General features: G+C 38.5%; 2 protein-coding genes across 2 annotated transcripts in view; both read right to left on the bottom strand.

The window, feature by feature from the left end:
- LOC134754837 (DNA replication licensing factor Mcm7) overlaps positions 1-24144 on the bottom strand; it is a 425513-nt gene that overhangs the window by 256671 nt on the left and 144698 nt on the right. The window lies entirely within an intron of this gene.
- LOC134754854 (division abnormally delayed protein) overlaps positions 1-24144 on the bottom strand; it is a 166544-nt gene that overhangs the window by 72076 nt on the left and 70324 nt on the right. The window contains exon 2 of the mRNA XM_063691298.1: positions 6462-6605. Coding sequence (XP_063547368.1) covers positions 6462-6605 — 144 coding nt within the window. The remainder of the gene's footprint in view (positions 1-6461; positions 6606-24144) is intronic.

The following is a 24144-nucleotide window of genomic DNA, read 5'->3' as shown; positions in this document are numbered from 1 at the left end:
AGGCAAACGGGCTCCTTTACATAGAATTTGCGACCACCACAACCAGCTACTTTGTAATGTAGATTTATTCTCATGCTCCCGTGCCTCATTCAAGGCTGCTGTCACAAAATTATATAAAAAATAGATAAGTAGTTTTAGATCATAACATTCATAAATCATAAATATGAATTTAATGTAGTTGTTGTAGTTAAAATAGTTAAGTGTTGCATGTTGCTAGGTTTACATTCTAATACCACTTATGTTCTCGGTGAGATATGCTTAAGGAAACAACATAATCTATAATAGTTATGTATATTCTGTCTATATTGTTCTTCACTTGTATGCTTCTGTTTTATCTCCTTGTAATAAAATAAAAATAAAATAAAATAAAATAAATAACTATATTGTGTATTTTTTTCAAAATTTTAGACCCAGTATTTTCGGAAATAGGGGGGGGGGGATAGCATTTTTAATGGCATTTCCAGTGCCATTTCGGGGCACTTTTTCCTTCCTTTGTTTTTTTATTTTTTAACCGACTTCAAGATTTCAAAAGGAGGAGGTTATCAATTCGGTTGTTTTTTTTTTTTATGTTTGTTACTCCATAACTCCGTCATTTCTGGACCGATTTTGAAAATTCTTTTTTTGATTGTAAGTATATACATACAGATTGGTCCCGTTTTGGTCAAAACGCAGTTCTGATGATGGGATCCATGAGGAATCGAGGGAACTCCTCAAATGTTAAAGGCATACATATAGTGATTATAGTATTTTCATCAACAAATCAAGCATTTACATTTAAAAAAGTGACATTTGATGAAGTGGAACTGCTGATGATGATCAGAACGGAACTCTTCAATGACGCATAGTTCACGTTTGGCGATTTGTCCTCTTCGTTATGATTGGTAAGCAAGTTAGGTTTTCAAGACACATTTTTGTCAAGCTCGAGTTCTGATGATGGGATCCATGACGAATCGAGGGAACTCCTCAAATGAGAAAGGCATACATATAGTGATTTTTGTATTTTCATCAACAAATCCAGCTTTTACATAAAAAAGTGACATTTGATGAAGTGGAACTGCTGATGATGATCAGAATGGAACTCTTTAACGACACATAGTTCACGTTTGGCGATTTATTCTCTTCGTTATGGACCCAGACCCAAACTTGGACCTGGACTTTTTTTTGAACTACGATCCTCACAGAACCGAACTGCTATCAGAAAAGTGGGTTAGGTTAGGTTAGAACTGTGACCCTTACAGAAACGAAATGCTATTAGAACATTGGGTTAGGTTAGGTTAGAACTATGACCCTTACAGAAACGAAATGCTACTAGAAACGTGGGTGGTTTTACCTCATTTTAGTTAGGCAAAAGATGCTGTCTTTTTTTTCATTTCATTGTCTGGAGTGCACCATCAACAATAAGTAACCTTTCAACGGCATCCCCCATTGAAGTCGGTTTTTTTTTCTTAAAAATTATTGTACATATGTTCCTCTACTATGTTTTTGCTTATATCTTATTCTATTCTATTCGATTTTATAAACACACCCCTCAAAACTTGCATTTCGTGTTTAGTAAATGTATAGGTAAGGTATTAAACTGGGTAAGTACGTGAAACTAACTAAATGTAAATTCTACTATATCATTTTGGTATTTAGGTAAATTAAAAAGTTAAAAAAGGGTTATTTTTTTAATCAATTACAATTACATCGCATAGCACATTAGTAATAAGCCTTAAAATAAAAAATAAAAACAAACATTCGCGCTGTTATTAAATCGCTTAGCAGGGATAAGTAGGTATTCACCACGTAGGTACGTGGAGCTGGAGGTATTCACCACGTAGCTACGTGGAGCTGGAGGTATTCACCACGTAGGTACGTGGAGCTGGAGGTATTCACCACGTAGCTACGTGGAGCTGGAGGTATTCACCACGTAGATACGTGGAGCTGGAGGTATTCACCACGTAGGTACGTGGAGCTGGAGGTATCTGTGTATCTGTCTTGTAATTTTTTTGGATTATTTTCCGTTGTTTCAATTTAAGTAATTAAATTTTAAATGTTTAGTGTTTCGTATTAAAAAGGTAAAAAGAAATTCTAATGGTGCGACTCAGTCCGTTTGTCTCTCTGTCACGTCGCTAATACAAATCTCGAGAACTTATTTATTTAATTTATGTTTGTTTACCGATAAGTAGTTTATTTTGATCAATTTGTATCATGAAATAAATAAATTCATGAACTATTGTCGTATGAGTCGTATCTCATTTTGCGAACTATGCCTGTTTGAAAAAGGTACTGCTCGTGTGCATTCCTTCTCAATATCTACATTCATTTTTAATATCTATACGAACGACCAACCGATCATAGATAACCTACAACATTTCCTTTTTGCCGATGACCTTGCACTCACATCGCAAGAAAAATCCTTTGAGGCAATAGAGAATCGCCTAGTGGAAGGGTTGGCGAGCTTGTCACTGTACTATAAAGAAAATCAGCTTAAACCGAACCCATCTAAAACACAGGTTTGTGCGTTCCACCTAAGAAACAGCCAGGCCACCAGACAGCTGAACATCGTTTGGGAAGGCAGCCGGCGGGAACACACTGCCGCCCCCGAATACTAGGGGTGACGCTGGACCGTTCACTGACCTACAAAACTCACTGACTCAACACCCAGCAGAAAGTGGCGGCGAGGAACAACATCTTGCGACGCATCACCGGGACCACGTGGGGGGCAACACCACATACCCTACGCACAACAGCTCTCGCACTCAGCTTCTCTGCTGCGGAATATGCATGCCCAGTTTTTACGTAAGGACTCATGAATGGCGCTGCCGTACCGCTAGCAGCGATTTGTGTCGTGGCGGCCCCGCCAGATCTACGTGAGGACTCATGAATGGCGCTGCCGTGCCGCTAGCAGCGATTCGTGTCGTGGCGCCCCCGCCACATATTTACGTAAGGACTCATGAATGGCGCTGCCGTGCCGCTAGCAGCGATTTGTGTCGTGGCGGCCCCGCCAGATCTACGTGAGGACTCATGAATGGCGCTGCCGTGCCGCTAGCAGCGATTCGTGTCGTGGCGCCCCCGCCACATATTTACGTAAGGACTCATGAATGGCGCTGCCGTGCCGCTAGCAGCGATTTGTGTCGTGGCGGCCCCGCCAGATCTACGTGAGGACTCATGAATGGCGCTGCCGTGCCGCTAGCAGCGATTCGTGTCGTGGCGCCCCCGCCACATATTTACGTAAGGACTCATGAATGGCGCTGCCGTACCGCTAGCAGCGATTTGTGTCGTGGCGGCCCGCCAGATCTACGTAAGGACTCATGAATGGCGCTGCCGTGCCGCTAGCAGCGATTTGTGTCGTGGCGGCCCCGCCAGATCTACGTGAGGACTCATGAATGGCGCTGCCGTGCCGCTAGCAGCGATTCGTGTCGTGGCGCCCCCGCCACATATTTACGTAAGGACTCATGAATGGCGCTGCCGTACCGCTAGCAGCGATTTGTGTCGTGGCGGCCCGCCAGATCTTTACGCACCGAGAAGGTCTGATGATGAAACCGGATGGATGCCACATGCAAGCATACATAGGTATTTCTGATTAACTGTACAGTGGGCATAGAATACAAATTAAAATACACAGGTATTCAGCGGGTTTTTTTTATATGAAACTTTTGTGTATATACAAGTACTTAGTTTGATATAAAAAAACTAAATATATCAACACGAATGCCCATAATATAACATAAGCCGTGGAACGTTCCGAAAGCCCTCATCAATGATACTTATAGAATTTAGCAAAGTGTCAACCTCCGTTGTCATTATTAATTACTAGCTGCTCCAAATGTTAGACAACTATAACTTTTTAAGACCTTGGCCTGAAGTTGACGTCATACGCTGCTTGCTGCATTTAGAAATTATGCTGTTTGCCCATACAATGCCGCTTACGACGTTAACCGGAGACCATAGATAACTAGGTAATTAATTGTCATTACGTCTAGCCTATTATTAACCGACTTCAATTTCATAGAAGGAGGAGGTTCTGTATTCGGTTGTGGCTATTTTTTTTTTTTTTTTTTTATGTATGTTCACCGATTATTCCGAGACCCGTGGTCCGATTTCAGTAATTCTTTTTTGTTCGAAAGGAGCTACTTCCAAGTTGGTCCCATATTAATCTGGTTCTGATCTGATGATGGGATCCCTGAGGAATTGAGGGAACTCCTCAATTTTTAAAGGCACATGTATGGTGATTTGGGTGTTTTCATAAGCAACTTGAGCATTTTCTCTCGAAAACGACCAATTTGATGAAGTGGACCTGATGATGATGATTGTTTTGAAGATAGTGATGATGATTTTTTTAATGTAGGATGTTCAGCGATTACTCCGAGACCCGTGGTCCGACTTGAACAATTCTTTTTTTGTTTGAAAGGAACTACCACCAAGGTGGTTCCACATTAATCTTGTGCTGTTCTGATGATGGAATCCATGAGGAATTGAGGGAACTCCTCAATTTTTAAAGGCACATGTATGGTGATTTGGTCGTTTTCTTAAGCAACTTGATCATTTTTTCTAGAAGACCACCAATTTGATGAAGTGTAGCTGATGATGATGATTGTTTTGATGATAATGATTTCAGCGATTACTCCGGCACCCATGATCCGATTTGAGTTATTCTTTTTCTGTTTGAAAGAAGTTACCTCTCCAAGGTGTTTTCGTAATATTTTTGGTTTTGATCTGATGATGGAATCCGTGAGGAATTGAGGGAACTCCTCAATTTTTAAAGGCACGTGTATGGTAATTTCGGTGTTTTCTAAAGTAACTCAAGCATTTCCTCACCAATACCACCAATTTGATGTAGTGCAACTGTAGCCTAACCACGAGTTTGGCACTAAATATTCTTCGTAACTTACTTTGTACACTAATACGCCAGTACGAGCGAGATGCATAAACAGTAAGTTACGCACACGATAGCGAATATATCAATGTCAAACTCGTGGTAAGGCTACTGATAACTTCCCTCGTATGTGTATTATGATTTTTGATGTAGGTAGTGTTGGAAACAACCAAAGAGACTGAGAGGTGAAGGTAGAGGGTATTAGTGTTTGGGGGGTTTGAGGTTGGGGGTTGAGGGGAGGTGAGTTGATGGGTCGGAGACTGAGGGGTTGGGAGTTAAGGGATTGGGGGTTAGGGTTAGGAGTTAAGGGGTCTGGGGTTAGGGGTCGAGGAATGGCGGTTGAAGGGTTGGTGGTTAAGGGTCGAGGGGTTCAGTGATCAGGGGTTGATGTGCTGTGAGGTTGAGTGATCGGGGGGTTTGAGGGATTGGGTCAGTGGCGGGGCGGAGAATGGATTTACTGACAGGAATGATTTCCCAGACGGACTCGAGGAAAATTCTGATTATTTAATAAAGTTTACGAATTTACAGATAAACATGATTATGTTTTTCATTCATGCGTCACGCTCTTAACAATGTCTTAAAACTAAAAATGGAAAAATAAAAACTTTTATAAAAAAAAGATAAACCGACTTCAAAAAGGATGAAATAAAATATTATCCTTTTTAGGGTTCCGTGTTTAAGTATATGCGTTACCAACTGATATGTTTGAAGTCGGTGCCAAGCCAAGTACTCCAAGTAGTAACAATACCAGTCAAAAATAATCAGCTTTATGTCTATAAATCCCATTACAACTGTACAAATGTTATAAACGTGAAAGCAATTATGTCTGCCTCTTTGCTACCTTTTCATGGCTAAACAACTGAACCGCTTTAGCTGAAATTTTGCATGAAGGTTCCTTGAATTGTTTTATATTTTGAAATGTAGTCCTCTGGATAAGCGACAGAAAATAACTCAGTCCCAATCCCACACTTGCGTGCTATGACTGTATAAGAATTAGTAAGAAATGCTCTTTAAAAAAATACGACGACAAAACGTATTAGATTTACACTAACGTGCCGACAAGCATGGTACGAACTGCGCCAAGAAGGTTCAACCGTGTGTTCTGTTCTGAGGTGTACAGGAAGTTCGTTTATTGTCGTCGTGTAACGCTGCGTCTTACATAGGCGAACACTCGCGAACACGAAGCGAAGCGACGCGGCACGGCGCGGCCGGCCCAATTCGTTCGCGTTCGCAACGAGATCGCCCACGTAGGACACTTCTACATAGGTATCAAAGGATTAATTAAGGCGCCGTGCCGCGCCGCTTCGCATTCGCGTGTTGTTCGCCTACGTAGTACGCTGCATTAGGCAATCCAACGTACATACTTATATAGCCGCATCTTTATCGAATTGCACCAAAATCCCTATGATTATATGGTTTAAAATTTGGCTTGGCACCGACTTCAAACATATCAGTTGGTAACGCATATACTTAAACACGGAACCCTAAAAAGGATAATATTTTATTTCATCCTTTTTGAAGTCGGTTTATCTTTTTTTTATAAAAGTTTTTATTTTATTTATAGGGTAAGTTGTGTAAGTAGGTATTAGTGACAGTTGCACACCTTGCAGTGTAGTTCGCGTGGAGAGCAGCAGCGTGGCGATGGGGCGCGTGGCGGCGGCGGCACGCGCGACCGCTGCACGCCGCAGCGCGTCCCGCAGCCGCGCTTCCCGGCCCCGCCCGCAGCACTGCCCGCCGCATACCGCGCCTGCAACAACCAACAACAAAACATTGTTTCATCTTTCATCCATCCATACTAATCCATACTATAATATTAAAAATGCGAAAGTGTGTCTGTCGGTCTGTCTTAGGGAATGCTCCCGGGAAATTTCAACTTTTCGGGTACCGGTTCTGGTAATTAAAATCCCGGTTCTTCGGTACTGAAAAGTTTGTAAAGTAAACCGCATTAAATCACTTCAAAATTTGACGCAATCTCCGTAGCACTTGTGTAGTACTCTCGGCTGCCCAAGGTTAGTCCCGCCCGGAATTTTCCGGCTACGATTTGGGGTTTGGCGCGCGATAACTACCCAAAGTCCCCAACCTTGACAGTCAGGCTCAAGTAGTCAGATAAATACTTATTATAAGTACCTATTGTAGCTGTTGTAGTTTGATGGTGTATATATGTGAATTAAAACAAAGAAGTAAAGTCAAGGGGACCAATCCGAACTTACTTTTTGATATATATTTATATAGGTACATTATTTTATTTTACTTATTATTTGCGCCTAGGGTAAGACCTCCAGTGAATGAACACTTAAGCAATTATCCAAGTTTGAAAAATCATTTCTCAGCATTCATTAATAATTTGAATAATTAATTGCAATTTAATCAATCCTCATTTAATAATTAAGAAAGTAATTTCTGCGATTTATTATTTACTTTCATAGTTTTTGAGTTATAACATTATTTATCAAAAAGTTCCAAAAACCTAATGAATAAACATGAAAACTAGTGAATAAACACCGCAAAATCCAGTGAATGAACATAATTTCGCTCTTTTTAATCTGGATTAAAAAGACATTTCTAACACAAAACCCGTTTCCAGCTCTATTCTAGTAGGTATAGCGAAAGCTTTCATATCTTTTTATCCCCTCTATTTGATATAAAATATATAAGAATGTAATAAAATCATGGTTATTCACCAATAACACAGAAATCTGTTACATATTAATAAGAAAAAGGGAATCAATATTTAAAACAAGAAACAACGTGCATATTTTGATGAAAAAAGGTCAGGCTCAGCAAATAATGCTTAAAATAAAATAAAAAAATATTATAAAAAAAAAAACAAAAAACCCGACTGCACACTAAAAAGAGGAAAACAAGCCCCACAAGAAATATTGTTTAATCAAATGCTAAAACCAAGCTATGGAATACCGTTTAAACAATATAAAAAATGCACTATGAAATGTGTATGTAATCGATAGTTAAATAAATAAAAACTTATTCTAAATACTAACTAAATAATTATAATTTATAAATGACCAACACAGGGTTACTTATAGTCATTTTGGTTGTTGGTTGTTATTTTCACTATTTAGCAGAATGTTACTTAGGTAGGTATTTTTGTTGGTGGCGGTCAAGTTGGTCCCCGCCTGCAATACTTACCATCAACATTTATAAATTATAATTATTTAGTTAGTATTTAGAATAAGTTTTTATTTATTTAACTATCGATTACATACACATTTCATAGTGCATTTTTTATATTGTTTAAACGGTATTCCATAGCTTGGTATATAATTATTATAAAAAAAAAAACAAAAAACCCGACTGCACACTAAAAAGAGGAAAACAAGCATTTGATTAAACAATATTTCTTGTGGGGCTTGTTTTCCTCTTTTTAGTGTGCAGTCGGGTTTTTGGTTTCTTTATAATAATTAATTTTTTATTTATAACTTTTTAGTTGAAAAACCGGCCAAGTGCGAGTCGGATTCGCGTTCCAAGGGTTCCGTACATTACACAATTTAGACAATGTATTTTTTATGTGAAACGTGAGTGAAATGTCTTTAAAAAACCCGGAGGGGTCGGATCTAAAACTAAGTAATTAAGTCCGACTCACGCTTGACTGCAATTTCTAATAGGTTTTCCTGTAATCTATAGGTAAAGATCTATTTTGTGTATTTTTTTCAAAATTTTAGATTCAGTAGTTTCGGAGATAAAGGGGGGAATGATCATTTTTTGCCTATTTTCTTGAATAACTTCTAAATTGTTTATCCTAAAATTTAAAAAAAATATATTTGAGATTCTCACAATCAGCTCTTTCATTTGATATATAACACGATATGGTTTGAAAAACTTTATTTTTTAATTTTCTCATTTACCCCAAAAGTGGCCCCTATGTTTAAAATTCATTTGTTTATGTTACCCGTCTTTGGGTCACAAACTTACATATGCATACCAAATTTCAACTTAATTGCTCCAGTAGTTTCGGAGAAAATAGGCTGTGACAGACGGACAGATAGACAGACAGACAGACGCACGAGTGATCCTATAAGGGTTCCGTTGTTTCCTTTTGAGGTACGGAACCCTAAAAAAGAACAAGTTATTACTTTATAAAATTTTCGCTTCGGACGAGGAAGTATCGAAAAAAAAAACACTTAGAAAAGTCGACCGTCAACGACGTGTGCCCTCGTGTCAAGCGTGTGCGTGTGCCCGCGTTCGGGTTGTAGACTCGAGAATATCCCCCTCCGTACGGCACCGCGCGCCACAAGGCAGGCCACGCCCTTCTTTGCCCGCTACCAGACCGCTACGCGAGAGGTGCGCGGGAGTTGCAGAACAAGTTATTTGCTCATTGCTTGCTCACGCGTGAGTGGCTTGCGTTTACGAAGAATTAACATGTTCCTGTAGGAATGTCGGGGTAAAATGTATCCTATGATACTCCCGTGATCAAGATGAATCTAATGATACCTCATGTATCAAATTATTTCAATGTGAATGTAAAGATAATATTATCTCTGTATCCCGTAGGACTTTCGGGATAAAATGTATCCTATGACACTCCCGTGATCAAGACGAATCTAACGATACCTCATACATCAAAATCCATCAAGCCGTTTAGGCTACATATAGTAGTAGTAGTAGTAAACTCTTTATTGTACAAATATACATATTAAAAATTACATGGTACAAATAATAAGATGTACAAAGGCGAACTTATCCCTTTGAGGGATCTCTTCCAGTTAACCTTTGAGTAGATGAGAGGAGAAAGTGAAAAGAGGGTGACAAATGTAGCAAAATGTACAACAAGGTACCAGAAAGATAAAGGATATAAATACATACAAAATTAATAGGATAAACATATAATATATTACACAAAAAGGAATGGGGAAAATACACTAAAAATTGGAAAGAAGTAGAAAAATATAAAGCAACACACAATACATATATATATATATATATATATATATTTATACGAAAAAAAAAACGACAAGTGGTAGAAATTGCTATATTTCTTATTTTAGACAAAAAACGTGAATTTGTTCATTCACTGGGGGGTGTTCATTCACTGGAGGGTTTACCTACATTCTTTGAAAAAGAAAAAGACAAACTACACATATCAGTGCGGTAAAGTTTTAAAAACGTTAGGTGGATCAACTAGTTGAACTAGTGGATTACGCAAGCATTTAATAAAAGGTTCATTTATTTGTCCTTGACGTCCAGCCAGAGTCGTGTGGGTGGGGAATAATTCATAACTAAATAAACAATAAAAAAGCAGTATCTTAGGAATAATTATTGCCATGGAAATTTGATGGAATATGTAGATTGCAGATAGCCGGTTGCAAAAGTGCATGGCCAGTGGCCACTTTATGAACGAATTCCATTCATAATGTGTCCATGCAATTTTACAGCTCATTTCTTACTAGTGAGCACAATTGACCAACTTCAATTAGGTACCTATATTAGAGGTAAGTATTTGTAGGTATTTTAAATATTCTCATAATACAAAGTTACATAAGGCCTTAAAATAATATTTTTTAAGAAAAAAAACCGACTTCAATGGGGGATGCCGCTGAAAGTTCACTTATTGTTGATGGTGCACTCTTAGATTCCAGACAATGAAATGAAAAAGACAGCATATTTTGCCTAATTATGTAGAAAAGGAGGTAAACCACCCACTTTTCTAGTAGCATTTCGTTTTTGTAAGGGTCGCAGTTCTAAACCTAACCAAACCTACTTTTCTGATAGCATTTCTTTACTGTAAGGGTCACAGCTCTAACCTTTTTTCTTTTTTCTTTTTTTAACCCAGGGGAAATCCGTTAGGGATCCCACCCGGCCCGGGAGAGGCCGAGTGGGTATGTCCGACTCGCACGGACTAAAACCCCTGGGGTGTTCCGACGCTCGCTTTTGGGCGGGGTTACGGGAACAACTTTGCAGACCTCCGAGACCCCGCCGGCGTTGCCCTTGCGGGCCCATCAATTTGGGGCTGCTCCAGCAGCCTACTCCGCTGAAGGCACCTCGGAACACTTGAGGGCCTTCCAGCTCGGAGCACAGCTCTAACCTAACCTAACCTACTTATCTGATAGCATTTCTTTTCTGTAAGGGTCACAGCTCTAATCTAACCTAACCTACTTTTCTGATAGCAGTTCTGTTCTGTGAGAATCGCAGTTCAAAAATGAAAAACCCACTTTTCTAGTTGCATTTCCGGGTCCGGGTCTGGGTCCGGATCCGAGTCCGGGTCCGTGTCCGGCTGTCCGGGTCCAAGTTTGGGTCAAAGTTCGGTCCGGGTCCGAGTTGGGGTCCATGTCCAGACCCGGGTCCGGGTCCGAGTCCGGGTCCAAGTTTGGGTCTGGGTCCATAAGGAAGAGAACAAATCGCCAAACGTGAACTATGTGTCATTAAAGAGTTCCATTCTGATCATCATCAGCAGTTCCACTTCATCAAATGTCACTTTTTAAAATGGAAATGCTGGATTTGTTGATAAAAATACAAAAATCACTATATGTATGCCTTTCACATTTGAGGAGTTCCCTCGATTCCTCATGGGTACCATCATCAGAACTGCTTTTTGAAAAAAACGGGACCAATCTGTATGTATGTGCTTACAATCAAAAAAAGAATTTTCAATATCGGTCCAGAAATGACGGAGTTATGGAGTAACAAACATTACAAAAAAACAAAAAAAAAACAAAAATCGGTTAAAAATTACAAACTAAGTATATTACATACAAATTGAGTAGACAATATATTTTTTCAAAATAAGATGTGATTACATTATTATTTAATAATATCAATAATTAAGGCCCGTATTTTGACTGAGCGGAGCGGAGATATAGTAATAATTAGTTTTGGCAGAGCAGAGCTAATAGGCATCGGCAATTCGGCAGCGAGCGGGTGACCGCGCTGGCGCTGGCACGCCTTGTGAGTTCAAGGCTGCATCGGAGTTGGTGTGACAACCCAATAATAAACACTACAAATATCTTGTGCCAAACTGGACGTGCAATCTCATAACAAAATGCGAAACGTGCGGTCGCTTTCACTCCGCCCGAACACCGCAGTAGACAGAGCGGGACAGAACAACGGGCTATCCGATATTTTTTCGAAGTACGAGTAGAAACGCTACAAAGGCGTGGTGCGACGCGTCACGCGCCTGAACAATGAACTGAGGCCGCGTCTCGGCGCGCTCAGCCGAACGACTTCTACAGACCCACCACCTACGTGTTTCCAAATGGAATCACAATATCCGTAACTTAAGGTAAATGTTTAATATTAACTACTCTTTAGGCGTACAGGCATATGGTATTCTCTGCAACGTATTCCTGATTTCCCTAGATCACCGAACTTAGCGGCCCGAATGGTCTCTAGGGCAATGAAGGGGCTATCTTAATAATGGCTCGCAACCTGACGTTACTCTAGCTAGCTCTAGTCTAGACAAACTGCGCCAGTCAAAGCTCGACTAGTGCAAGTCATTAACACATTTCAGTGAACGGTCACCCTTCAATCGCTCTTCTTTGCATAGAAGTAGGGTGGCACAAATTTGTAGTGCTAAATTACCTACATAAAAATATTAATAGTTATTTGTGCAACAAGAGAGGAAAGTTGGTTTTTCTTGCGAGTGTTTATTTTGAGTCCCGAGAAAGCGAAAGACTATAATTGAATCACGAGCGAAGCGAGTGATTCTAAGGTAGAATCTTGAGCGTAGCGAGGGACTCAAAAACACGAGATGTAAAATAACTTTTCTCTCGTGTTGCACACATAATTTTTCACCTCAGTAGTGAGAACATGTATTTCGAATTACACAGAATAAACAGAAAAAAAAAGTATTATAATATGTACCATACCATACGATACGATACGATACGATACGATACGATGCGATATGATGCGATGCGATGCGATTCGATGCGATTCGATGCGATTCGATGCGTTGCGATGCGATGCGATGCGATGCCATGCGATGCGAAGCGAAGCGATGCGATGCCTTGCGATACGATACGACACGATACGATGCGATGCGATGCGATACGATACGATACGATACGATGCGATACGATACGATACGATACGATACCACACCATACCATACCATACCATACCATAAAAAAATGTAATAAAAGTATGAAGTTCATGGCCTTCACTAAATTAAAAAGCTACATTGTTTCACTCCCTGGGGTGAGGAAAGTCGCACTTTCCTCACTCCAGGGAGTGACGAAAGTAGGCTTGTTCGAGCTGCTGAGGTGAAAATAAAATATCACGCCTTTTTTAAGGAAATCATGCAATACAATGCATAAGTTTAAGCGGTGAAGCCTGATGGTGATGGCCATTAATGTACAATGTGTTAATATTTTCCTAACGTTGGTGTGGTGAAAATTTTGTGTTTCACTCGGTAGCAAAGTTTGTTTAACCCTCTTGCCTTGAACGCTCGTGGTTCAATTTTTAAATGTTTCGCTTGAGGAGTAAACCATTTCGATGCCGTGTCAAACACAAAAGCAGTCATCCAGACGCCACGTCACCGAAGTGTCAAAACTGAAATTGAACTTTATGCATTTATGCATATAGGTAGGTCTATAAATGTCACACAAGAAAAAATACGCTTATTCATATTGGCTGGCTCATTAGCTAGTCTAGTTGTGATTTATTTCTCCATTAAGTGCATGTTTGGAAATGATCGGTAAAGAAAAAAAAAAATTCTTTACCGATCATTTCTTGTTCATTTTTTTCTTGATCACTTGGATAACAGCGTCCATCGTTCGCCTACATAACAGACAGGCAGCAGTGCAACCTTTTAGATGTCACCGGATCCGGGTCCGCAAGGAGCGCGACTCGCGACTGGACCGTGCCGAGGCAAGCTGTGTAAATTCTATTTAAACAAAAAAGGTTATCACTTACTCTATAGTAGCTTAAAGCTCAGTCTTAAATATTTTTAATTGTTAAATTCTCTTTCATTAAGAAAAAGATGGAACCCAGCTAAAAATATCACCACAAAGTTAGATTAAAATTCCCACATTCATATTTAAACCTATTTGGTATTTGAACTAGATTCGTTTTCAGCGATTGCAGCAATGGTGACCAGGTCGACGGCGGCGCCTACGCGGGCCGCGGGCGCGTGTGGGTCCGCGCTGGCCTTATGAATATTCCTCATCTTTGTCTCTAAACTGCTATAAAATTAAAATAGAACATCGACAGCATCCGCTATTAATTATTTTTACGATTTTTAAATGATGTCGCGATAAACGTGTTGGCATAGGTATTTGCATTTTGTGAGAGACACAATAAACACAAGCTACCGTTTGTTGTAACGGTTGACAAAGATTGTGACATTGTTACTTACCTACCTACAGTATATTAATCTAGTATATTCACTTCACCCAGTGTTGCTAACCAAACTAAAAATACACAAACTTTTATAGTAAATATTTAAAAAGTTCTATTAATATCTCCAGGATTATATCATCTGATCCAGATATGATTTCAGTGGAACCTCTGCGACGTATATATATATATATATATATATATATATATATATATATATATATACCCTCTTAAGACCTTAACTAAAACTTTATGAGTTGAGAAAGTGGCAGAACTGACGGTGCTACCAAATGGCTAACATGAGGCTTTAGGCCGGTCAGCACAGTTCAAAATGTATGAGAAATCTACATTAATTCTCACATCAGAGATTTTTTGAGATGTGATTACCTATGTAATAATATATTTTTGAAAAAAAATCTCAAAATATGTCAATTTTTTTTATAAATCCAAATTATTACTAAAATAGAAAAATAAACCAAAACATCAATTCCCACACTAGAGATTTTCTAATATGCTGTTCTCAAGCATATACTCATTAAGTATTTATATTTTCTTCCAGCTTGACACAGAAACCTGCCCCCAATAACTTTCTTTATTATTATTTTTTTACATAAAAATAACAACTAATGTGTACATAAAAATTACATGTTAATTAAGCTCTTTATATTTACTATATTCTACAAAAAAATCTCTAACGTAAATGAATCCGTTTAATTACTATTAACCATTTTTGTTTCGATTTTTTTTGTTGCTTATAGAAAATGGACACTCGACTTTTGTTTCACCTTCATAAATCTCTTACTCATGTTAGTGTAATAACAAAAAAAATCTCACGTATATGTGTATACAACCATAATTATTACGACGTCCAAGCTATTTAAATTACCCACGCAGACAGGTGCTGACTGACGGGTACTGATTCACTGTAGAGAACGTTTGATCGACTTCCATATCTCCGTCTCACTTCAATGTTCGCGGTAGACGATCGGTCCGCTTGAACAGCCGAGAGTTCGCGATGCGGTCGACCGTTAATTCTCCCATGACTAACTTACCCAGTTTCATAAAACGCGCAATGCATACATTGCGGCATATATCTCACGTATGTCAGCTATGAGGCTATGACATAGCAATGACAGACAGTGGCAGTTAGTGCCAAATTAGAATACAGACTTTTCTACCAACCATAAAGTTTAGTGCAAAGAGAATTGTAAACTCCTTAGTGAAAACCTCACGGTTTGTGCAAAATTGAGCGTTAAGCTATGCTATGCTAATAAAGATGATGGTGTGATTTACGAAAATGAATAATAGATATAATTTATTTTATTGTATAATAGATTCCCGTTTCATTTACACCCAATATTATATCTTTTCCGTAATAAAATGCTTTTATAATTACTGTAACCGTCTGTGTAGTGTACCATAATATACGCGATGGTTTGTCCTCCGGGCCCAAAATCGATGATCCCCTTTGATTATTTATTTTAAATGAACGTCAAAATCCAGACAGGAAATTTGATTTTGACATTTACGGCTACTGCCGTAGCAGTCGGCAGCAATGTCGCGCTTCAATATTGCTGCAGTCGACTGCATTGCTGCAGAAAACGTGAAAAAGGTCATTCAATTCAATGGGTAGTAGGGTTATGAGATGAAATGACGCAATAATGAAACTTTAGTAAATTAACAATATTATATTAAATCATTATTACATACTATTTTACTCGCACTAAAAGGTTTACTACCAACATACTTCTTGGTGCCCAAATGAAATAAATAGTACATTTCGATGCTAGTGAGGAAAGTATGTCATTACTACACGAGTACCGAGATAGGTATCTTGGCAAGACTCGGGACGAGTGAAGAATGACATTTCCGCACGTGTATCGAACGACGTTTTTCAATACAGTTGCGAAAAAATAATAAAAACAACAAGTGAGGAATAAAAACAACAAGTAAGGAATAAAAACTTTGGAAACTTAAAACGCCGCTTAGTAAGAAAAAACGCCTCTTTTTTGACAGGCGTTTCGGCAGCTATTCCTGCAGTGATATTTTCCAGAATGAACAATAAATGGGCTACATCGTCCATTTTTTTATTTAGTGCAAATCGCCACACTGTAATTGTAACAAGGAAAATTGTCACAAAAAATGACATAACATTTAAATTTTTTGTAAACAACATTTTTTTTGTATGGAAAGGTCTAATAATTATTTCAAAAATGAATTCCTCGTTCCTAAATTATACGAAAATGATATATAAGTTGCCCTAGTTGCTAGGAACAGGAAGAAATATAGCATAGATTGGACTTGGGGAGCCGACCCTTTCACCCCCCTTTTGGGGGGCGTTACGATCTCGTGGCTACCGGGCTAAATCAGTTTTGTTTGCCCTAAGGAACAATCAATCGTGCCAAGCGGCATCGCCTGAGACAAAAGTGCATACTCAATGCGCTTACTTACCACTATAATTTAATAATCAAATTAATGGGCCCTGGAGGGAAATTCTCTGAAAACCTTAAGTTAGCTCATTTTACTTAAAGGAGACATTCTTTTATTTTTAAAAAGAAACTAAACTGCATTCAAAGGTTTTTAATTATTTTTTTTTTCAATTTTGCTTGTCTAATAATATTCTTGAGTACTAAATATTCGATTTTATGGAAATTTTGTACGACAGACGAGTGTAAGACCTAAATTTTTCTTGAAGAAATATTATCATTAACATTAACTGTATCGACTAGTAGAATAAAATATGGAGTGTTTATTGTTTGGAATTTTTAGTCGGTTTGATTCCCAGGCGAGACAAAATTGTTTCTCTTTAAAAATAAAATGAGCTAACTTAAGGTTTTAAGGCACTTTCCCTTCAGGGCCCATAAAAAATTTCCACACTGTATATTCAGAGCACGTCTTATTCTCAACTGTTAGACCTTAGACTCATATAACTTGATCCCAAGTTTTCTTACAATTATACGTAATCGAGGGCCAGGTTCATACTGGTTTCATGTCGCGATGCGGTACGAATTGCTGACATTTGCGTCTTTTCGCTCTCACAGCTCCCGCTACTAAAAGCATCGGATGACAGGATCGTTGAAAAGGGACAAACATATCGTTTGACGTTACGTTACTCTTCTCGTGAATTGTCAAAATTTAAAATTCGAAATTAGCTTTATAATTTGTCCGGGCGGCTATTCGAAGTATAACTAAGTGGACGGTCCTTTAAAGATTCAGATCAAGCATAATAGATAGTTGTAAGACTTCAAGGGTCTATTTATATCTGACACAGCATCCAGTATTCTAAACGTTTTGTGAATATATATAAAAATTTGACAGCTATTGTTTTTCATATAAAGACAGACACTTAATGCATTGAACTATTGAACGTTAACGCAATGCCATAAGCCATAAGGTATACTTTCCTAATATACCTTGAGGCTAATTCGAACTTTGTTATTAAAGATGTCATTTTTTTAATTTGCGTGTGCGTTTCGCTCGTACTAGTTAAAATATGTTTTGGTGCGAGCGAGACGGTCGGGCGAATGATAACAAAATGATATATTATTGACATCTTAAATAAAGTTCGAATTCTGTGAATGCCTGGAAATACCGCATACTTTTTTAATTTTTTATGCTGGAAATGGATTTAATTATCGAGAGAAAAATAAATATGTTATTCTTCCATAACTTGTGCAGTTACTGGCAAAAAACTAGAAATGTCCATTAATTGTCCAGAACATTATTTGCTGTTTGTTTCCAAAATCTTGCTGCTATTCTACAAATATAGTAGTGACTCGGGAGATTTCTAAACATGATCGATACAACTACTTCATAACCACCATAGTAAACTTTTCTCTCGGTGTGGGAGTTCCTCGGTCATGAAAAACTTACAAAATAATAATTTGTTTCAATAAATCTATAATTTACATTATTGTCGAGAGATATTCTGACCGTGTAGTCGTAAAAGCTTCATAACCCATTCTACGAAAAATATCTTATGTGGGAATTATTGTTCGAGTAGTATAAAAGATTTAAAAACAAGTTTTATTTCTCAAAAACGGGAACTGATATCAAATTGTTACTTTACAGACGGGTATTCAATATGATATAAAATTCACCCATGTAGAAAAATTTGAGTGTGCATTTAATGTAACTTAAACTTTATATTGACTCCACTAACAGTAAAATCCGCTTACAAAGATTCTGAAGGGACCAAAACGCGCACTTTCATATTGTGAGCCACTATTATCTATTACATACTTAAAACCGGTGAGCCACAACATAGAAAGAGTACAAACTTATGCTCACCAAAGCATAGTTGTAATAGAATAACTATTTCACTGTCACCATAGTAATAAAACAACACTACGCGAGTAACAGGTATTTATGGAAATGTACAATCGACTCAGATATAGAATTGTGCCACTGCTTTTTAATCCCACCACGTACGTAGGTACGTGTTCATTTCCTAATTAGAATTACTTAAAACTTCACTAACTGCCTTGCAACTATTTCTTAGGATAACACGTAACGTAATTCTATATGATACAATAAATATAACGGAAGACAAGAACCCGAGTAATAAACTAATTTTATTATACCAATTATCTCTGAATATATCGATAAATTTGTCACAGTAGCCGATCCGCCCACGCGCGGAACGGAACAAAATACGTATCCGTGCAACATTCGCCGTCATGTGTCGCTGCCGCGTGGCCGGTTATGGGCACGGGCAGTGGGCAGGTGTACGAGTACGCGTCGTCGGCCGGGTTGTGGCAAACAGCAAGCGACAAGGTATCGCCCGGGGCCCATTTCTCGAACTGTATATTATTAGTCCACGAACTGTCAAATCGTATGGGTTGCCATAACAACACACTAATAATATTAGACTAATATCGTTCGAGAAATGGGCCCCTGATGTGACCGTGTACCTGTTTCACCCCGTGGCCCAATGGCGGTTTATGGTTTCTGACTTGTGACGAGTGTATTCCATATTAGCCCATAGGTATCATTCGTATAACAATCTGTCTAAACTAGTTGAACGTAACCTATACATATGTATAAGGTACATACAGTGAGTTTATTAAGTCGTACGAAAAAACTACAAAATGGATGCAGTGCATTTACCCGTCAAATAAAAAAGGGAAACGTGTTCTCTCGAGAAATTAAACGCTCCGAAAATGCAAATATGATGGGTGTAAGTGGTTTAAATGAGCTTTTTTATTTTTAGGCATTAAGACTTCTACGGCTGAATCACAAAAAAAGGTTAAGGTAATACTTTTACAACTGTAGGCCGAGCACATGATTGGCGCGACAGTATCTCGCCGCGAGATAGACTACCCGTCTTTTACTAACTGTATGAATTAAAGAGGGTCGGGTAGTCTATGTCGCGGCGAGATACTCTCGCGCCAATCATGTGCTAGCCCGGCTGAAGAGAGGTAACTTCACATTTTATTATAGACATATCACAATATGCTAATTATTCTCTAGTATAGGTACATACTAGTCGGTATGTACAAAATACGAGTAATATAGTAAAGCAATAAAAAATACATCTGCCAATGTATATATATCTACTTTTATTTACTAATTTACAGTTTTTGTAAACGTTAACATCATATTATAACAACCGACGGGCGACCTGTTCAATTACAATGAAACTAGTTTCAAGATGCGTTCACACCTTCACTTCGCAAGTCACAGCAAAACTACAGGACAGGTGACAATCGCAATCGCTTCGAACACGAAACGCTTTGTATCTCTTTATCACTCTTCCATATTAGTGCGACAGTGACAGTTGCATTTCGATCGCTACGGAGCGTAAGCGATTGGCATGTTGGCTACGCGGCCTGGGCAGAAAGATGGATGGATATAGGAACCTATAAACTAAACCTACAGTTTGGGGCTAGGCGCCCTTAAGTTATTTGTTTTACAAGGGGCCAAAGTTGTTGCCTCGTGCCTTGAAACCCTCGCAACGCTCAAGATTCCATTTTTCGAACCATTCGTTACGCTCATGGTTCAATTTTGGAATCTTTCGCTTGCTCGGGTATCAATATTAGCACAAGAGGTTAAACAAATTTTGACACTGGTAGAACACAAAATTTTTCACCACACCAACACAAGGAAAATAGGTACTAACTGTAAAATATCTCAAACAAAATCAAAGCAAATCAATTAAAAATTAATTTGACATTTTTTTTTCCTTTGTATATGATATTTATTTCGTTTAAGTTTAAATAGTAGTGTGACTACTTGTAAAAACACAAATTAAAATATTTTTATAAGAATGTAATTTAATTTGTTCTTAGAGTATTCAAAATGATCATTTAAAAGTCAAGTCTACCAGCCGACATAAGGAAACAACTCAAAATTTGCATTTGATTACTTTGCCCCACATGTGGATAAAATGCAACTTTCTCATCAGTTTTTGAACAATCAAGAGCGCCTTTACCAGCTGGTGTGGTGAAATAGTACATTTCGATGCTAGTGCGGAATAGGCGAGTGGCAAGACTCGGGACGAGTGAAGAATGACATTTTCGCACGTGTATCGAACGACGTTTTTTTAATACAGTTGCGAAAAAATAAGAAAAGCAACAAGTAAGGAATGGAATTCTTCTTCTTCTTCTTTTAAAATTATGGCTTCAGCCCAGTGGGACTATTTCGCCAGTGTCAAGGTATTAAGAGGTTTACAAACGACAAAAATTTGTACGGTTGTACAAGACAGTGTACGGTGATTTGTTAGCTCTTGTAAATCGATAGCTAGACTTTACAAGAAGCACGAGGACTACCGGCCGTTGACTCCAAGATGGTGGTTAAACGCGCTTCAAAATTAATTCTCCATTCACTGCACACTACCACATTAGTTTACTGTATAATAAGCTATCGATATTACACTTTAAACAATATTAATGAGCAAAAAACAAAGTAATTAATCACGATGCTAACTATCAAGATGGCGCTCGAACCGGAAGACCGGAATGGAATTCGAAACTTTTATATTATTAATTCTGTGACATCATTGACATTGACATTGACATTATGAAGAGGTGTTTTTCTAGCTTTTATTCGACTAGAATACATTTTATTATTATTATTGAACCCACTGCAATGAGTTTTTTTTTCAAATGCATGTTCTATAAGATAGAAACAATTGTAAATATTAAACCATTGTACTATTATTACCTAAATATCGTTATTTACGATTATTTGTGTATCGTATATTTATAAAAACAATATCGAATGTTGCCTTTGGAAACTTAAAACATTCTTGCAGTAAGAAAATATGCCTCTTCTTTGACAGGCGTTCCGTTCCATTCAGACAACTTATTAAACACGGTTTTTCAACATTAAAAAATAGACGTGTTAATACTTATAATGATGAAGAGGTAAGTAATAAAATATGAAATATGCATATTTTTCGTATTCTTACATTAACAGTAGGTTTTTATGTTGATTACGACGTTTAAAGGAAACTAATATTAACACTCATCAATAAGTAGTCATGAATTGGAACAAGTAAAAATTTAAAAAAATTGGAAAAGTAAAAAGCACTAGTTCGCGAAAACCAACTTTCCGCACGCTAAACAGCCACGAAAGGTAGCACTTATTGAGCAACTGTATTAAAAAAATAATTCCCTTGTGTGGATGGGTATGGTATGGGTTTGGTTTGGGTAGTACATATTTCAGCGGCTTCATCGATCGGGACGGGAGCACTACACTGCCGCTACGAGCGGCTACGGCGCGCGGCGCTACGCCACCCCATTATTTATGTATAATAACACGAGTCGCGGGCCCGTCCGTGATGCTGATGACGTAACGTCTGATCTACTCATAGGCATTGCCCTAACTTTTCACTAGAGTCAGATAAAGTGTTACTAATTCACGTAGGTATACCAGGCACCTATTTTTATGGTTTTACTACTAGGTAGGTATATATTTAGTTCATTTGATACTGTCAATTCATGACGACGAATTCAAGTAGGTAATATGACCATGGTGAGAAATACATATGCCTTGGATAACATCATACGCCAACCATTAGCCCCTTTATATATTTATTCAATTGCTCGCCAAAAAAAAAAACTATAAAAAACCAGTAAATAAAACCCGTCCTACATAGTTGTGGTTTACGCAGTGTTTACGCAAGAATACTTGGGCATTTATATTACTTACTCGTACTGTCTCGTTGTTGGACACTGGAAATAAGTAGTCACTATTAGGTATGGTAACACGGGGACAATTGAAACACGTTATGATTGAAACAAGCCAATTTTCTTGAAAACTACAATACCTATGCATGTGACGCAATACTAAGTGGCCACTGAGAAGCCTTCCAACAGTCCAAATAGCGTGGCTGCATTCCAAAATCGGTCCGTGAATGTCAAAAACGTGTAATGTTTTTTAAACGGCATCCTAATCGTAGATCTCCATTTGGATTGAAATCCAGCACGTCACTCCATTTGGACGTATCGGCGTGGCGACTTTGAAGTGACCGTCAATGCTAGAAACGCGCACCAAACGTGCGCCACGCCATCTGGACGCACTCCAAACGCTCCGTGAATGTGCAAAACTACGTCCATTTTTATTCAGTCTGCATGGCGCTGCCTCCAAGTAACGACAACGAATTCTGCGTAAAAATATAAGGCCGAGAAATTGTTTTGTCGGTAATAAAAGAGTATCGGAATCATCCATGTTTATGGTAAGTCACAAACGACGACTACCACAACAAAGATAAAAGAAATGCCGCGCTAAACAAGTTGTTGTTATTGGCTACCACAGTTCCCAGTAGTAACAAATCCATTTGCATACGGTACCGATAAAGCACACACAAGCAAGTGAAGCAAGAGCGATACGATCTTCCTCGCGTTATCCCGGCTTTTTGCCACGGCTCATAGGAGCCTGGGTCCACTTGGCATCTAATCCCGAGAAATGGCGTAGGTACTAGTTTTTACGAAAGCGACGCCATCCTACCTTAGAACCCAGAGGGGAAACTAGGCCTTGATGGGATTAGTCCGGTTTCCTCACGATGTTTTCCTTCACCGAAAAGCGACTGGTAAATATATAAAAACTCATTGGTACGAGCCGGGGTTCAGGCGAGGCGACTTCCAGATTGAAAGTCGCACGCTCTTACCGTTAGGCCATCAACGCTTAAAGCAAGAGCATCTATGGACGTATGAGATGGATCGATCGTCAGTGTACTAAATAATTGGATGCCGTCCATTTGGATGAAACCATTGTAACGGCATCCGTTTGGAAGGCTCGTCAGTGCCCTGCTTCAGTCTATACGGTCAGTCATTCTTAAATCCTGGACCAATAGCACTCGAGCGCGCGATCGTTTCGCGGTATAAAGTCAAGTACCTGTGCTCGCATACTTTTTCGTTTAATTTTCTTTACTTATGTATTTTGACTACTTGAATTCTTTTGGTGTTTTGGATGGGAATTAAGAAATATTTTAACTGGCATTAAACAACGACGGATGGTTGAAACAACCTTCTTGGGGTCGTTTATAACGTTTCAAACGTTCGCTTTCAACGTTATCATCGGTCGCATTCACACTCGTTGGTCTGGTCGCGTTCATACTCGTTGGTCTGTCCAAGCATACTATACTTACGGTGTCACTACGCGTGTTTGATTCGGATATCACTGGTTTTTTACACAAACAAATCACAGGATTCCACAGTTTGACAGTTTAAACCCATCTTCACGGTCTATATGCTGGTCAATATAAGTCTAGTGAAACTAACCGGGAATGTTGTTTTATTGGTACCAGGTCAAATGGACTTCTGGAACTTCTTCTTTACGTACACATACGTACACAAAACGTTTATTTAAATATACCCTATTTTAAAACCAAGGTAACGATCCTTAATTGCGGCGGTTACAAGAAAAGTCGGAATAATGTAAAATTGATGATATTCCCGACAACATTTAAGATTTGACGCTCATTATTAGAAATAAAGAGTACTTGTTCCAGTAAGAGCGTCTTCTTATCTTTAGGAATATCGTTGTACATT

Source organism: Cydia strobilella, chromosome Z (assembly GCF_947568885.1).
Source record: "Cydia strobilella chromosome Z, ilCydStro3.1, whole genome shotgun sequence".
Lineage (NCBI taxonomy): Eukaryota > Metazoa > Arthropoda > Insecta > Lepidoptera > Tortricidae > Cydia > Cydia strobilella.
This window is presented reverse-complemented; position numbering and strand designations above follow the sequence as displayed.